We start from the raw sequence: 16,270 nt of genomic DNA, 5'->3' as shown, positions 1-16,270 counted from the left end.
CGACACCCCATTGATTTGACCCCTGAGCCTGGCTTGGTGGTGGGTGGGCATAGCCTTACCAGACAGGAAAGTTACCTGGGTCACCAATTAAATCCCTCTTTCTCCAGAAGGTCAGTTGCTAGCTGGTCAAGGGCAGGACACCACCCCCAGCAGTGGAGTGGTGATCAGAGTCACAGCTGGACCCTGGAGCACCAGGCTCTCCTTGGTTGAGGTGCTGCCAGAGCTCAGCACATGGGCAGCTAAAGTGGCACCACAGCTAGAGAAGGAGCAGTTTTTCTGAGGAGGCAGGAAGTGGGTATGCCCTGCAGCCCTCTGAGTATGATGCCCTGCTGGGCAGTCCTCAGACTCTGCACTCCCTGATGGTTCAGTGTAAACCGTGACACATGCAGAAAGGGTCCAGGCCTGGCTGAGGGGCTGAAGCCCTGCCAGGAGAAGGTGCTAGAAAGTGAGGTTAGCAAGCCCTGTTCTGGGCTCCCAGCTGGAGCACAAGGGAAGCGGACTGGTTGGTGGTGCCACTATGATGAGGCATGGACATGGCTTCCCCGAGGGTCTTCCTGCCATGGCTGCCCCTCCCTGCTTGCTACCTAGGCTTCTGGGAAAGGAGGGCAGAGCCCCACTTCCCAATCCCCTCTGACCCAGTCTTCTTTCCTGCCTCCTTAGGTGACCCCACTCACAGCCTTGAAGTTTGCAGAGCTGTCCTTGAAGGCTGGCATTCCCAAGGGCGTGATCAACATCATCCCAGGATCTGGTAAGGGTGTGAATGGGGACGTGGGCATCTGGGGGATCCAGGGCTCCAGGCAGCTGGAGATACACTTGGTCAGAACAAGGTCTACTGCATTATGTGCCCTGGCAGGCGAGCAACCCATTGCAGAGCCAGTGGGATGGGGGAGGAGTGACCCTGGAGCCTAATTGAAAAGGGATAAATAGGATCTGAGGGGTGAATAGGAATTAGCCACATTTGGGGACGGGACAGGGCTTGCGGTAAAGTGGAAGGCCGTGGGATAAAGGGCAAGCTAGGTTCCAAGCATTCCAAACAGGTGGGCAGTGAACACCTGGGTCTGCACACCTGGGCCCTCCACACCCAGTCTCTCGATGCCCGGGGGCCCTCCTGGCCAGGCTGCATCCCCAAGGAAGGCCTTTTGGAGACTGTGATGCTGGGGCACCACCACCCCCACAGCCAGGCCAGGCAATCCTTGGGTCTTTGCTGGAGACCCTGTAAAAGCTGGAAGTCTGGGTACCTGCACCCTTGGGTGTCCACCTTGATAGGTTGAAGACTGTATGAGTTTGCTTGGGCTGTTGTAACAAAATGCCACAGACTGGGGGCTTAAACAATAGGCATTTAGCCCTGGATGAGTAGCTCATTTGGTTAGAGAGCCTCATCCTGATACACCAAGGTTGTAGTTTTGGTCTTGTCAGGGCACATACAAGAATCAATCAATGAATGCATGGATGTGTAAGTGGAACAACAAATCAGCGTCTCTCTCCCTTTTGCTCTTTCTCAAAATCAATAAACTTAAACATTTAAAAATACACAGACATATGTTTCTCATGGTTCTGGAGGCTAAAAGTCTAAGATCTAAGTGTGAGAAGGGTTGGTTCCTTCAGAGGCTTCTCCCTGTGTCCTCTTGGGACATTTCCACCGTGTGTGTGTCTGTCTAGCCTGCTCTTATACGGACACCAGTCAGATTGAGTTAGGCATCAGAACCCTGATTGGATGGGTTGATGACTTCATTTCACCTTGATTACTTCTTTAAAAAGCCTGTCTCCAAATGCAGTCACATCTGAAAAACTGGGGGTCAGGGCTTCAACATGTATGTTCAATGGTAGGCAAAGGTAATGGCCACCATAGGGAGGAGGTATCTTCAGACCCAAAGATGAAGCAGGCCACTCCATAGATGTAACAGGATTTATTGGAGGTTAATTTACTTATGGGAAGATTGAATCAGAGTGGAAGGGATGACCCAGCAACTCTATGGCTACATTTAAGGAACACAGATAATCCTCTAGAAAGCTTTGGTGTACTTGCTAAAGACAGTGGGGTTGGTCCAAGGTCACAGCAAGAAGCTTAGCAATGAAATGAAATCCAGACACAGAGATGGAGTTGGTTTTGTTCACATCTACATATATACAATATGGGCTTTGAGGAGATACAAGTATGCTCTTAACAGGGAGCAAGATCCAGAAGACCTCAGGAACCGATAGTACTAAGCACACAGGGCATGAGTTGCACATGGGAGGGTAAAGAGGCTCATGCCTCTCCACCCCAGCATCTCGGAAACCACCTGACACCCTCCCCTCCCCCGCCTACTCCCACCCGCAGGTTCAGAGGCTGGCCAGAGTCTCTTAGACCACCCTGATGTGCGAAAAATTGGGTTCACAGGCTCCACAGAGGTGGGAAAGCACATCATGAAAAGGTAGGTGGTTTGGGTGTGTGGGAGAGGCTACCCTGTGGTGCTGGTCCTGGCACCTGGAACTGGTGCTGTGTGTGAGCTCGATCCTGCTCCTCAGCCTCCATGTGCGTGCAGTCCCCACAGGCCCAGTTAACACAGGCTCTGATTGCTAGTGTGTGGCATGCTCTTGATATGGGTGGTGGTAGCTGCTCCGTGGTGCTCCCTTGGATGGGTGGGATGCTGGAGCTCAGGTGGCTGCTGAGCGCCTGGGATAGAGCTGCTCTGAATTGGAATGTGATGGGGAGTGTAAAAGACATTGGGTTTTCAAAGCTTAGCACACAAAGTAAAGCATCTCAATAATTGTTATATTAATAATTTTATATTATCACTAGGGGCCCAGTGCACAACATTTGTGCACTTGAGGGGGTGTCCCTCAGCCCAGCCTGTGCCCTTTTGCAGTCCAGGAGCCCTCAGGGATGTCTGACTGATGGCTTAGGCCCGTGGGGAGCAGGCCTAAGCTGTTAGCTGGACATCCTCTGCCCTGAAGGCGGGCCACTGCACTTGCCGGCCATCTGCCTGGCTTGTGGCTGAGTGGTGCTCCCCCTGTGGGAGTGCACTGACCACCAGGGGGCAGCTCCTGCATTGAGCATCTGCCCCCTGGTTGTCAGTGAGTGACATAGCAAATGGTCATTCTGAGGCTTGGTCGATTTGCATATTACCCTTTTAATATATATAACTGGTTGAAATGATAATATTTTTTATTAATTGTGTTAAATTAAAAATATTTGTTAATTTCACCAGTTTTGCTTTAGGTTGTTTTGTTTTGTGTTGTTTTGTTTTGTTTTTAATGTGCTACTAAAAAAAGTGTCATTACACATGTGGCTAAGATTCTGTTCTATAGCAATAGATGGCAGTGATCTAGGATGTCCTCTAATTTTTTATTCCATGGGCTTTGGCCATAAACTGACTGGGCTGTGTGTTTCAAGCTCTGTCGCTAATTCACGATTGGCCCCAGGCCAAGCCCTGACCCTTTCAGGCCTCAGTTTCCTCACCAGTTCACTGAAGGCAGTTTACAGGCTTGGTAATTCCGGTCTGCAAAGCGGAAGAGCTTGGAATGGTACACAGGGCAGATCCCAGGGCGGAGTGCATAACCCTTCAGTTGCCCCACCCACTGAAGCTGAATTTCTGGGGTGGGTGTTGGGTATCTGCCTTTTGAGTGATGGGTGCAAATAGAGAGTAGCTAAGGGTTCTTCTGAGCCAATCGACCTTCAGGATTTCCAAGGACACATGACCACTCATTTCTGTCTCTGTTCCAAGAGTCACATGTGAAAGGAGTCCAGCTACATCATGACAGTTCTGCAGGGAGAAAGGCTTCTCTTGTGTTAAAACTAAAGCAGAGCAATGCTGTCTTTCCCAGGGTCTTTTCTGAAGCCTTTGACCCCACAACTCCACGGGCCTCTCTGTGCCCCTCGGTCCTGCACAGGCCCTGTGTGAGCCAGCCTGGGCCCTTACCCCCTTCTCAAGTGGGCACCATGGCAGAGGATGTCCAACTAACAATGACCTCATGTAACATCCATTTTTGGGTCAGAAGCCACAGCCAGTTGGCTGGTGGATCATGTCTTTAGGGTCGGTAGAGGCTGATGTCAGCCTGTGATGCACCAGGCAGGGCTGGCTGTTCTGATTTATTTTGAGTGCAGCAGAGCAAGCCTCGGTATTGAAGAGAAGGAAGGTGGAGAGAGCGAGGGACTGAAGGATGGACAGACAGACAGGTGACAAAGCAGGGAGGTAACTGCCGGTAGTCATAGCAGTTCATTCACCTCTTCTGACTCAGAAGCTGGCCAGTCTCTTCTGTGATGTGTGGGTGACAGTCACGTTCACATGCGTGAGTGAACGTGTAGAGGAAGGACTCAGGAAATGTCCACTCTGAGAACTCCAGGGAAGAAGGGTTTGGTGAGCAGCATCCTGTGGCTCTGCGGCTGCTGTCTTCCCAGGATCCTCTCCACGGCCCTGTGGATGGTGCCTGAAACAGGGGAGTCCTCCTCCTGCAGTCAGTCCTGAGCCAGGAGCCCCCTGCCCTGGATGATGCCTCGTGTTCCCCTAGCCCAGTCCATGGGGGTCTCTTTGAGGACAGTATCCATAGGTCCATTTTGTGTCCACTGAGGCAACAGGCACAGGACCCCGAGCTACTCCTGTTTGCACTACAGAACTACGGCTGCCCCCGGAAGGAATGACTGTCTGATTTATTAGTTAGACACTATGGAACACCTACTTGCATGTTCAGACAAATGCCTGCCCACCCTGTGGGCCTTAGGCTCAGGTGGAGGGGGTCAGACAAATGCACCGTGGTGCCCGGGAGCTTGGATCTTACACGGGGCTGACAGGGCAGGCACCCTAACAAGACAGCTCGGGAACAGAGACCTGTAGGGAGTGAGACGTGAGCTTCAGGGACATAACGCTGAAGAAGGAATGACCAGAAGGGGGAGCAGTGAGAGCAAGGCCTGATGTGGGTGTGGGTTTGGGTGTTGGAAGAGGAGGAAGCACCATGGAAAGCCAATGAGTCCGGACCGCAGGAAGGACAGGAAGGAGCAGTTGGCCAGGGTGGGGTGGGGAAGGTGCTGGGCCTGGTCTCACATGGGCTCCCTCTAACCCTCTGCTTGCTCTTTCAAGTGAAGCATGCTTTGGAGCTGTCCTTGGCCCCCTCTTTCTCCAGCCCTGCGCACCCATCTGCATGGACCCAACCCACTAACACTGTCTCTTTCAGCTCTGCCGTGAGCAACCTGAAGAAGGTGTCCCTGGAGCTCGGTGGGAAGTCACCCCTTATCATCTTTGCTGACTGTGACCTCAGCAAGGCGGTGCAGATGGTGAGGGCTGGCCTGTGGGGTGAGGGAGCAAACAGGGAGCGAGGTGGGGAGGCTTTCTCTGATTCTGCAGTCAAACTTACACATTTAACCTAAACTGTGGTGTCACCGCAAGCATAGACTGTGGTCAGAGGGGGTCTTGGGGACAAGGAATGACGTGTGCCCTCTGAAACCAATTTCCCAAGAAGTGTCATAGCTGTAAGGATAACTGGAATCAGCTTCCTGGATGGGAAACATGCTGGAAACGGATGCGGCAGCCTTTCCTGCCCTAGAAAAGCAAAGCAGAACCCTGAACCTGGGCACAGCCCTGCTGCCAGCGATCTACCCCCAACCTTGCCCAGCTCTGCCACAGACTCACTGGGCAGACTTGGCAAAATTGCTTAACCTTTCTAGGCCTCTGTGGTCTCACATGTACAATGGGAGGATAGTAGACCTACCTCCTATAGCTGTGACAAGGATTAAATAAGTGTTTATGTATAAAGGTCTTAGAATGGTGGCCGCACATGGCAGGGGCCTTGCATCAGTTCTTACTTATCTGGGTGCCTGTTCAGTTAAGCACCCAGATAAGCCCCACCCCATCTCAGTCCTATTGTACCGTGGAGGGTGATGTGACACCCAGCATGGACACGGAAGGGAGCCCAGCCTCACTAGATGGGGAAACCAAGGGAGGCCAGCCCCTCAGCTCAAGAGCTTGGCCCAAGGTCTGGGGCAGTGCAGGCCCAGCTGTCAGGAGAGCCGAGCAGCCAGCCTCTCGCTCCTCCCCCTTCCCCACATGGAGCTCTCCAGGCCCCCAAAGCGGGCTCCCTTGGGCCTGTGTGCACGTTTATTCTGGATTCCTGCCAGGAATTCCCTCAGCCTGGGCTGGCACCCCATCCCTTCCAAGTCGGGATGGCCGCCTGCCTTGGCCCACCCTCTGCTGCCCGTTCCATGCTAACAGACTTGCCAGGCTCAACTCCAAGAGTATGGGCTCTGTCTCTCTTTGAATCACCCCAGGGAGCCCATCCGGTGTGCAGGGTCCTCAGGCTCACTCCACTTCGCTTCCTCTTCTTCTCCACTCTCTGCCACATGGACACAAGCCTTGTCCCCGGGGCAGGTCACCCTTTGCCTCTCCTCCCAAGGTGACTGAGGAATGGGTACAGCGCATGTGCCTAGCACTGGCTGGGCCTGGCCACCTTAGGAGGCCAGGACACGTGCATTCCTCCCCTTTCCTGTAGGAAGGGGGTACCAGGGCCCAGTGGGAGTGGGGAGCTGGCACCTCTGGGAGCAGATGTAATCCAGCATTCCTGTCTATGTGCCAAAGGGAATGAGCTCCGTCTTCTTCAACAAAGGCGAGAACTGCATTGCAGCGGGCCGGCTCTTCATCGAGGACTCAATACACGACCAGTTTGTGCAGAAGGTGGTAAGTCCTGCCACTGGGTCTCGGCAGTGCTGGTGCACCGGGGCAGTCAGCTGGCTGCAAGGGCTGGGCCAGGTGGAGTTGGGCACCAGGGGAGCTGTATCAAGCCTTCACTGGATTTTATTATTTTAGAAACCCAGCAGCAGAAATAGACATAAACACCAAGGGTTTATCTTGGGCCAGGTCCCTAGCAGTGGAGCTTGAGGCAGGAATCCATGTGGCCTACCAGAAATGAGCTCTCACACGAAGCCTGGAAGATGCCAGGGTCCAGGAGGGAACGGGGACTGAGGACGTGGTCTCAGGTGACGTCCAGCCTTGGCCTGACCCACAGACAGGAGATTTGGAGCACAGTGACACCGCTCAGGTGTGCCTTGGAGTTGAGGAGCCAGGCTTCTGTCTTCTGTCAACAGTTGTTGACTGTAGCCTTCCACCAGCTGGAGGAGGCAGCCCCTGTCAGCTCTGGGACCTGCCAGCGGCCACCTCCCACGGCCGCTGCGGAGGGGGTTCCCACAGCATAGGGGATGGGTGGGGCTGACAGCATCTCCTCCGTTCATAGATGAAGAGAGGAAAATCACTCTGTCCCTGGAAATTCTGTTGGAAAAGGCTGTGGGGAAGGGTGCGGGCTGGTGGTTCCGGGTCTCTGGTCCATCCGGGATCCATTCAGGCATAGCAGGGCGTAGGGAGCTCTGGTTGGCTGCTTCAGCCAAGAGCCCCTTTCCCCTTCGTGTCATGGAGAGCAAAATCGAATCCCAATGGATACACAAGGGGATGCTGGGGGCACGGCCTCTATGCGCAGGTTTAAACTGTTTAGGAAGCAAGGAAAGAGGAGAGAGTAGGCTGGGGAGAGGGTGGGACTGCTGTTAGAAGGCCTTCCTGGAGGAGACCTTGAATACTTGGGTGAAAACGGGAGAGGCAGTGAAAAAAGGGGCAGATTCTCTAAAAGGGAGCAAATACTCCCAGCCTAGTAGCTGGAAATGACAGCTGCTCATGCATCACACGCTCCTGTGGGCTGGCAGAGTGGACACCAGCCCAGGTCCGCCTGAGCTGGTCACACAACTGCGGTGAGTTGCCAGGTCAGCTGGAGCTCTTGGTGACGCTGTTGGGTGGCTCATCTTGTCCCCGAGGTCCTCTAGTCTGCAGCTTGTGCTCGGGCATGTGCAGGGCCCATGGCAGGGCTACCGAGAGGGAGAGTGGAGCTCCCTCAGCTCCCCTGGGGGAGGGCAGGGCTCGGATTCCCAAATGCAGAGAGTGAGTTTCACATCAAGAGACACTGCAAGGTTGCTCTTGCTGTCCTGGGCAGACAGGGGAGCAGTTGGGTGGCCAGGCGGGAGCACGTAAAGCCTTCTCCCGAATTGGGGGACTCCTCAGGACAGAGGAGCTAAGGGGCCCTGGCCGGAGGGCAGGGTTTGGGGATTGAACGCCTCCTGCATCTTACTAAGTTGGGCTGCGGGTATGGAGCCTGCACAGGAGTGAAGTGGCCCAGGCCACAGAGGAGGAGGCCAGTTGGGTCTGACTTCGGAGAGGCTACAGTTAGGGCAGAGATGTTCTTGTTTGGTCTTAGGAAACCAAGGGAGGAGCTGGGAAGCTGGTGACAAAAACAGGAGGTGCTGACTCCAGCCTAGAGCCCTGAATATCCGGTGCTGCCCCTCCACCCCCACAGGATGGCTATGTTCACCTGAATTCCTTTTCCTGTCACAGCATCCCACACCCCAGTCTTTTCTGTCTCTCCCCATCCCAGCCCCTGAACCGGCAAATACATCTCGTACACCCCTTGAGGAGACCCAGGCCATCTCTGGGTAGCAAAGCCAAGACTTACTTGTATGTTGGCTGAGGCGACAGGGGAGGCTTCCTGGAGAAGGGGTCCTTCAAATTCGATTCTGAAACAGCAGAAGTGGGGGTGAGGGGGATAGTTTCAAGGCCCAGGCTTTTCCATTCCACTCAGCGCCTTTCCCACCTGTCGCCAGGGCATTGCATATACTGGACTCCCAGGATAAGCCTTCATTCAGCTTCTTAGTCCGTGAAGCTGGGTGCAGGGCCAGTGCAGAGACTGTGCTGCCCCCTACCCCGGCATCCCTCACTCACAGGCACACCTGCCTCTCTTTCCATTCACTCGTATCCCTGCACAACTGTGTTTCCCAGTCCATCCAACACTGAGCTCAGGTATCCTTGCATGTAGCATACATTCGCATTTCAGACCGAAAGGCAGGCTGGGAACAGGAATAGGGAATGTCCTGAGTGCCAGAAACTGGCGTGTGGCCTTTCTTCAGGGGCCAGTGAAAATGCAAACATGGGAAAGGGGTCAGATAGTGAGCAAAGTCAGAAACCGCAGCAGCTGAGGGAGTCCTGACTGGGAGGACTTTCCGCAGGTAGAAGAGGTGAAGAAGATGAAGATTGGCAACCCTCTAGACCGGGACACCAACCACGGGCCGCAGAACCACCAAGCCCACCTTCAGAAGCTGATAGAGTACTGCCAGCGGGGCGTGAAGGAAGGGGCCACTCTGGTCTGCGGTGGGAACCAGGTCCCTCGGCCAGGTCAGTCAGAGCACTGCTGGCGCACTTGGGAAACTGAGGCAGCAGGTAGCATGGCCTGTGGCTTCTTGCTCAGCTCTAACAGGAGGTATGGGAAGGCCTGGTACCTGCACAGTCAGACTCCCAGGTCTCAGCGCCATCCAGTGTCTTGCATGGGGTGGCCGTGGCTAGCTGGACACCTGCCAAACCAGGTGTGGGACTGGCAAGGTGAAGGCTGGTTTAATTGATATCGTAGTGGACTCTGACTTGCCACTAACATCACTGCAACCTTGACATTTTTTCCTCCCGTGGGGTCCATGGCCCTGGAGTGCATGGCTTTCCTGGCTTTGGCCATTACTTCTTGGCAGTTGCTCTTTGCTGGAAGCTCCTTCTTAAATGTAGGTAGATCCTAGGTCTGTCCCAAATTTGAATCACTTCTCATGTGAGATGCTTTCCCTAGAGAATCTCATTCTCAGCAATGGCTCAGATGCTCCCAAATATCTGTCTCCAGGCTCCTCCTCACTCAGGACTCCTGACCTCCTGGACACCTCCACCTGCATGTCCCCTAGGCCCTTCAAACTCAAGGGTAACAAATCCATCACATCATCACAGCGGCCCCATGCCCAACCTGACCCCAGACACACACACACCAGTGTCTCCAGAATCTTCCATTTGATTAAGTCAGCAGAGCCAGGCGGGCTGGAGCCACAGGTGTGGACTGTTTGCACTGCTTCCCCTTAGACTGCCTGCTCCAGGGGCACAGGCGCCACGAGTCCCTTCTCTACCATTAGGTCCTTCGTGTCAGCACCAAGCCTACACCAAGCCTGAGTTACGTTGATGGAATGAAGGTGGGAAGGAAAGAATGCATTCATGACTCCTGACTTTTCTTGACTTCTTACTTTTAATTAATCTAATTAATTCAATGCTCTGAAGTGTAGACATGTCTTGCTTCTCCTGTATCGCTGCCACCATGAGGTCGACCCTCTGCCTCTTGCTCAGCTCTTGCCTGGACCGTCACCCTGGCTTCCTCTGAGATCTCTAGAACCCGCTAATCCTTTGCTTGTGCGGCTGCCAGCGGTCTGGCTGTGCCAGCCCGGTGTTGGAACTCTTCCACAGTGACCCCGTCTCTCGCAGAGCAAACCCCAACTTCTCCATTTCCCACCAACAGGATCCTGATCTCTGTCTCATTTGCTCGCCCTTGACCCATGCTCTGGCCATGCTTAACGCTCGCTTTGAACAGGTCTCACATTTTCTCGCTCTCTGTGCATTTGCTGCTTCTCTGCTTAGCCAGCACCTCCCTGGTTTCCCCACCAGTGAACTCATTTTCCAGCCTAAATGGCAGCCAGGCTCAGGCCATCGCTGTGCCACAGGCACTCCTGAGCACCTCAGACCTCAGTTTTATTGCCACTATCTATCTACCTCTTCCCCGCGTCCGCCCCCCCCCCCACACACACCACCCCCAATCTACTGGGGATTCCATGAGGCCAGAGCTCAGGGGTGGATGGGAGAGAGAGAGAGAGGCATGAAAGCACTATTCATGTGCTTTCATGCAAAAGAGCACCCCATGCAAAAGAGCAGCTTGGGGTGCAGCTTCCAGGAACCAAGAGCAGTGGGGAACCCTCACCACCACCACTGTCTGAACTGAAGGGCAAGAAGAGGGAGTGAATTCCTGGGACCTGTTTAGGGGCAGAGCTGCAGGAGAGGGGCTGCCTCCAAGTGGCCAAACCCAACTGGAAATTGAGGGAGCTCCCCAGAGGAGCACAGAGAAAGGAGCAAGAAGGGATGGGAGAGGGACAGCAGCTGGCCAGCCAAAAGCTCCCAGCAGCTGGTGGGCAAATACAGGCCACATACACCACAGGACTCAAGATGTATTCATATACAACTCACAGTTTTAAAATGGTAATTAATGTTAAAATATAGTTATAAATATATAAAATATGGAATATGTTATTAATTAAATGACTTTTAAAGTTGAATTTTTTAAAAAAAACAAAACCCCGAGACAGAAAATGTGAGGTCTGTTGATTTTTCCTAAGTCAGAATTAAAGCTCAGTCTAGCAGGGTCTCAGTGGAGAAATAGTCAGAGAACGCATTTTTGCCATCAGAAATGGTTTTGTCCAGGCAGCCAGGGCTTGCAGGAGATACGTGGAGGATCCATGCTGACAGGAGAGCAGGAGGCTGTATCTTGGCCAAGAGCACTTACCCTGCACCCGGGAGTCAGGCCACATTGAGGTGCCAGGAAGGAGAAGGGAGGCAGTCCTGGGAGGTCTTGTTTATCAGGACAGTGGTCAACCCTCCTCCCCCACCATTTCACAGTGACCAATGGACAGCCATCTGGGAGGCTGCATGAAGCAAAAACATCTGCATATATTTTCAGATTGAATATCACCAAAAAAAAAAAAAAAAAAAAAAAAAAAAAAACAACCCCAAAAAACCCCCAAGTCTTTGGCATAGTCTGGAGCATCTGTGCTGGCCTTGGGCAGACTTGGACCCCAATGTCAGCTTTATCACAGACCAACTCTAAACCTCATTTTCCTCAGCAGCATTTAGTTGAAAGGGTGGTGAGGCTGAAGTGAGCTCACATGTGTGGGACAGGAAAGCCATGCACAGCATGTGGCATCCACCATGCAGGTATCCCACATGGCATTGCTGGAGTGGGATGTGCGTGTGGTTGGCAGGACCCAGCCGGGAGGGGAGAGGCTGCAGGGGGAGGGCTTCCCCATGCCATGGGCCTCTGTCTCCCCAACAGGTTTCTTTTTCGAGCCAACGGTTTTCACAGACGTGGAGGACCACATGTTCATAGCCAAGGAGGAGTCCTTCGGGCCGGTCATGGTCATCTCCCGGTTTGCCAATGGGTAGGGAATCCTGCTTTTTGTCTCTCAAGAGCCTGGTTTTTGTCACGTGTTATGGGTCCTCCACATGACCTTGTGGGAACTCAGGAGGGGAACTCAGACAGGTGGGCGGCCGAGGTCCCATCAACCACTGAGGTGAGGAGAGCCCCAGGGCACTGGCAGGGCTTTGGGTCCCCAAGTGAGCATTCTCTGAGCCTTTGGGTGTCTCTCCTGGTGTGCTTGGTCTGTGCCCTAATCATCTACTGCTGTGTAATAAACCACCCCAAAACAGTGGCTTGGAACAGCGATTTATTTCACTCATGAATCTGCAGTCTGGTTAGGAATTGATGGAGCTAATTGCTCTGCTCTGTCCCAGGTCCGGGACTCTGTGGTAATTCCTGGAATGGTTGTCTTTGAGTGGGTCCGGCCTCCCTGAAGGCTCTCTGCCATGGCAGCCTCAAGGCCGCCCACACTGAAACTGGACGTATGTTTCAAGGCTTCCCAAAATGCATTGGTCAGCCTCAGAAATCCCAAAACCTAACTTTCACCAGGATCTATGGGCCAGCAACTCACCAAGGCCAGCCTGGGTTGAAAGAGAGAGGGATTGGACTCTGTGGCCATGTTTGAACTACCACAGAGAGGGATTGGACTCCCTCTGTGGCCCTGTTTGAACTAGTCTTTTATGGACTGTTAGTTTTCAGAGAAGAGCCTCTGAATAAATTACCAAATGATATCTCCTCCTAATGCACTATCCTTTCAAAAAATTATCATCCCATTCTGATTGTATTAGAATAAGATGCTTTTCTGCCATCTACGGAGCAAATAGTGTGCTAACTCTTCAAGGGACCCCTGGACATGGCTCCCTGGGGGATACCCAACACAAATGCCTTTCCCTATGTGGTGGGGGCCTCACTGGCCTCCTCTTGACCCTTATTCCCCTGCCTTAATGTAGGAAGTCTCCAGAACAGTGACCTCTCGAAGGGTCCTTGTGACCAACTGTGTACAAATCCAACTCTGTTCTTCCTCTTCTCTTTAACTTGGTCCTCTCTGCTGCCCTGTCTCCTCCACGTTTCTCCTCAGAAGGTCCTGAGCGGTGGGAAGCTTGGAGGGGGCCAGGTTCCCTTTGGGGGAAAGGATGCAGGTCTCCCTGAATCCCATATCCAACGCTACCCTCCAGCCCTCCTTCACCAAGTTCTTCCTGGCGTTTCCCTGCAGCGACGTGGACACGGTGCTGTCTCGGGCCAACGCCACAGAATTCGGCCTGGCCTCCGGCGTCTTCACCAGGGACATCAGCAAGGCCCTGTACATCAGTGACAAGCTGGAGGCAGGCACCGTGTTCATCAACACGTACAACAAGACCGACGTGGCCGCCCCCTTCGGAGGCTTCAAGCAGTCTGGATTTGGCAAAGACTTGGGTAACCTGACCCTCCACATCTGTTTTAAGCCACTTGGTGCCAGGCCCTGTCCCTGGGGGCAAGGGTGTAACATGGAAAGACGGTTGTTCATCAAAGATGGTTGGGCGTCTCACTTCTTACTGGGAAGGGACAGTGATAATTGAGGCAATAAACAAGGTCCTTCTAGGAAGTGAGGGATGCTGGGAAGCAGACAAGTCAGAGTAATCCGGGCAAGGAGACTGGGAGGGCAGCTTTAGCCAGGGACCAGGGAGGGCCTGTCTGAGACCCCAGTGGTGGGAGGAGCCATAACGACCTGAGGATGTGTGCTCCTGGTCCTGAGGGCATCAGCTTTGGTCTCAGAGCTGCTGAGAGAGGCTGGTATGGGCCCAAGGCGGGAACAGAAAAAACAGAGCAGGCCAAAGGGGTAGGCAGGAGCCAGATCGAGAGACCCAGGGGCCACAGACAGGCTTCCAGCTTCATCCTCAGAGAGAAGAGAAGCCACAGGGCCAAGTGTACCCACCGGTACAGTGTGAGTCCCTAGTGTAGAGACAAGGCCATCCTAGGTGGCAAGCAGAATGCAAGCCGGGCCTGACCTGCCAGGAAAGTGGAGTTCTGCTCCAGCACCCTCTCTCCCTGAGCTACCGTGTGACCTGGTGTGAGGCCCGCTCCCCCATCCTGCCACTCCGGAAGCCAGCAGTTGGGGACCAGCTGCAGTTGGGGACTATAGCTCTGATGCCAAGCTTATCAGGGAGCAAAGGCATGAGAGAGCAGCACACTGTCTCGGAGAAACTCCATCCCTTCTGGCTGCCTTTGCCCAGCTCAGGGTTTTCAGGGAGGTTCTGGCGGAGGCTGAAACCAAAAGGTAGTTACAACTTTATTTTTCCTTCCCTCCATCTTTCAAACCCCGAGGAAAGCTCCAAGGGCTCTCATGAAAGGAGCTCAGCAATACCCCCCAAGCCTGACTGTCTACAAATACTGTGCATGCAGAACCAGGGTGCTCACATGCACACACACGCATGCACATGCATGCTGATCACTCTGCCCCCTCTGTCCTCGCCTCCCCTGGGCCACCTTCCTGGTGTCCTCCACAGAAATCCATGAGGACCATCATCCTCGATGGAGGCCACGGGTTCCCAGGATAGGATCTCTGTCACTTTCAAGTCTGCCTCCTGCACCCCTAGACCTTCCTCCCACTGTTCCTGTGTCCTGTGCCCACAAGCCAGGCCTTCCAAATAGCCCAGCTGGGATGGGCCAGAGACCTCAGCGGGCCCCAGCTGGCGGTGAGAACAGCGTGGGCAGCAGCGTCAGGGAAGCTTGGCTTCTGGAGCGAGCCTTAGCGGTGGGGGGGAGTTGTCAGGCAGCCACAGGCCTCTCATGCCGGTTGTGGGGCTGAAACACACCAGCCACATAGCACTGCCAAGTTCCAGGGGTCCCAGGGACCCTGTGAGGCACCCCTTCTTCCAGTCCCAACTTGATCTGAAATTAGCTGGGAGACATCAGTGGAGAGGCTGTACCCTTGGGTAATAGGAAGGCACCACGAGGGCCTCTGGGCTGCCCTGGAGCTGATAAGGCTGCCCTCTTCCCCTCCCCTCTTCCCTCCCCCCCACTTAAGTGCAGGTGGCTGGAGCTGGGGAAGTCTCCGGAACAGATTGGTTCTGTACTCTGATGCCTGTTGGAATCCCCCCTTGCTGATGATAACCTCCCTGGATCTCGGTTTCTTGCCTGAACCTGGGGCTGAGCCATTCCCCCCTCGCTGGCTGCAGGTTCTGTGAGATAATACTCGTGCAGGAGGTACTCTGATGATGATGGTCCCAATGGTACGTGCTGTTTTGCAGGAGAGGCGGCCCTGAACGAGTACCTGAGGATTAAGACGGTTACCTTTGAGTACTGAAGGAAGGTCTCGTGAGAAGAAAGCCGTCTCACCTTCCACAGCTGGACCTGCCTCCCCTGGCAGCCTGATTGTCCTTCTAGCCCCCTCCTGGGTACTCAGCACCTCCACCTGAACTGGCCGGTCCCTGTCGGGGACCCCATCCCCACAACCCCAGTCCAACATGTGGCTACTGAGAAAGTGGCCCCAGGGTGAATAAAGGTTCTGACCAGCAGCAGCCAGCACCTGCGTGTCTTTTCTTCCCGTCCATACGGGGGTGCCCTCGGTGGCCCTGCAAATCCTGGCACACAAGTGACGCTTCGGCCCGGGAGAGCCAGTTGCTGTGGGGAGAGACACAGGATTGAGAAATGGGCGTGTGTTAGCTCCAGCCTCAGAAAGCAGGTGCTGAAGAGTAGGTAAGAGTTTGAGAGGCTTGTGGGGATAGCCCTCTCCTCCCAGACACCAAGGGGAGGAAGCACGAAGGGCTGAAGAAGCGCAGACTCTGATGCAGCAAATATGGCCTTTGTGGGAGCCACCCCAGGGCAGAGAGGCCTCAGCTGATGGCTGATCAGAGGACACTGCAGTGGGAGGGGGCCCCTGGACCACTGTGGGGTCGTTGCCCCGGACTGGCATTTCAGTGAAGGGGCAATGCTTCAAGGGGCTGTGGACCTGCCTTAACCAGACAAGTCTCACCTCTGTCCCTTTTCTGGGTCCATGTTGTTGTGCCTCAAACACCCCAGAGCCAGGGCATCAGCAGCGGATCCCGGGCGAATGCAGCGGCCCTCAGCTGGTTCTTTCATGCTCCTCCCGGTGGGAAGCATTCGGAGGGGGTCAACCTGGCCTCCCTGCAAACAGCCCTTCACAGCAGAAAAGCAGGCAACACCTCCAGCACAGTCCTATTCAAACCCAAGCCAGTCAAGCCAAGAAACACTGTCCTCCCCTCTTCAGACACACACATGGAGCTTGGCTTTAGCCAGGCCTCTCACGATAGTTCTACCTGAGACCTCAGGTTTAGATACTAGTACG

At 54.2% G+C, this 16,270-nt stretch overlaps 1 protein-coding gene across 2 annotated transcripts in view; it reads left to right on the top strand.

Moving 5' to 3' along the window:
• Positions 1–15,479, top strand: part of ALDH1L1 (aldehyde dehydrogenase 1 family member L1) — a 35,968-nt gene extending 20,489 nt beyond the window's left edge. Inside the window, exons 15-22 of one of the 2 annotated variants that reach the window (XR_014795281.1) lie at positions 661–748; positions 2,321–2,414; positions 5,152–5,251; positions 6,549–6,647; positions 9,011–11,051; positions 11,902–12,007; positions 13,199–13,398; positions 15,213–15,479. Coding sequence is in view for 1 of the 2 variants with exons in the window: in XM_084887311.1 (XP_084743437.1) it covers positions 661–748; positions 2,321–2,414; positions 5,152–5,251; positions 6,549–6,647; positions 9,011–9,176; positions 11,902–12,007; positions 13,199–13,398; positions 15,213–15,268 (909 nt within the window). In the remaining variant the exon portion in view is untranslated. The remainder of the gene's footprint in view (positions 1–660; positions 749–2,320; positions 2,415–5,151; positions 5,252–6,548; positions 6,648–9,010; positions 11,052–11,901; positions 12,008–13,198; positions 13,399–15,212) is intronic. The other variant, XM_084887311.1, reaches the window with a different exon arrangement.
• Positions 15,480–16,270: the final 791 nt, after the last annotated feature.

Source organism: Pipistrellus hanaki (genome assembly GCF_964339955.1).
Source record: "Pipistrellus hanaki genome assembly, chromosome: 6".
In the NCBI taxonomy this organism is placed as follows: Eukaryota; Metazoa; Chordata; class Mammalia; order Chiroptera; family Vespertilionidae; genus Pipistrellus; species Pipistrellus hanaki.
This window is presented reverse-complemented; position numbering and strand designations above follow the sequence as displayed.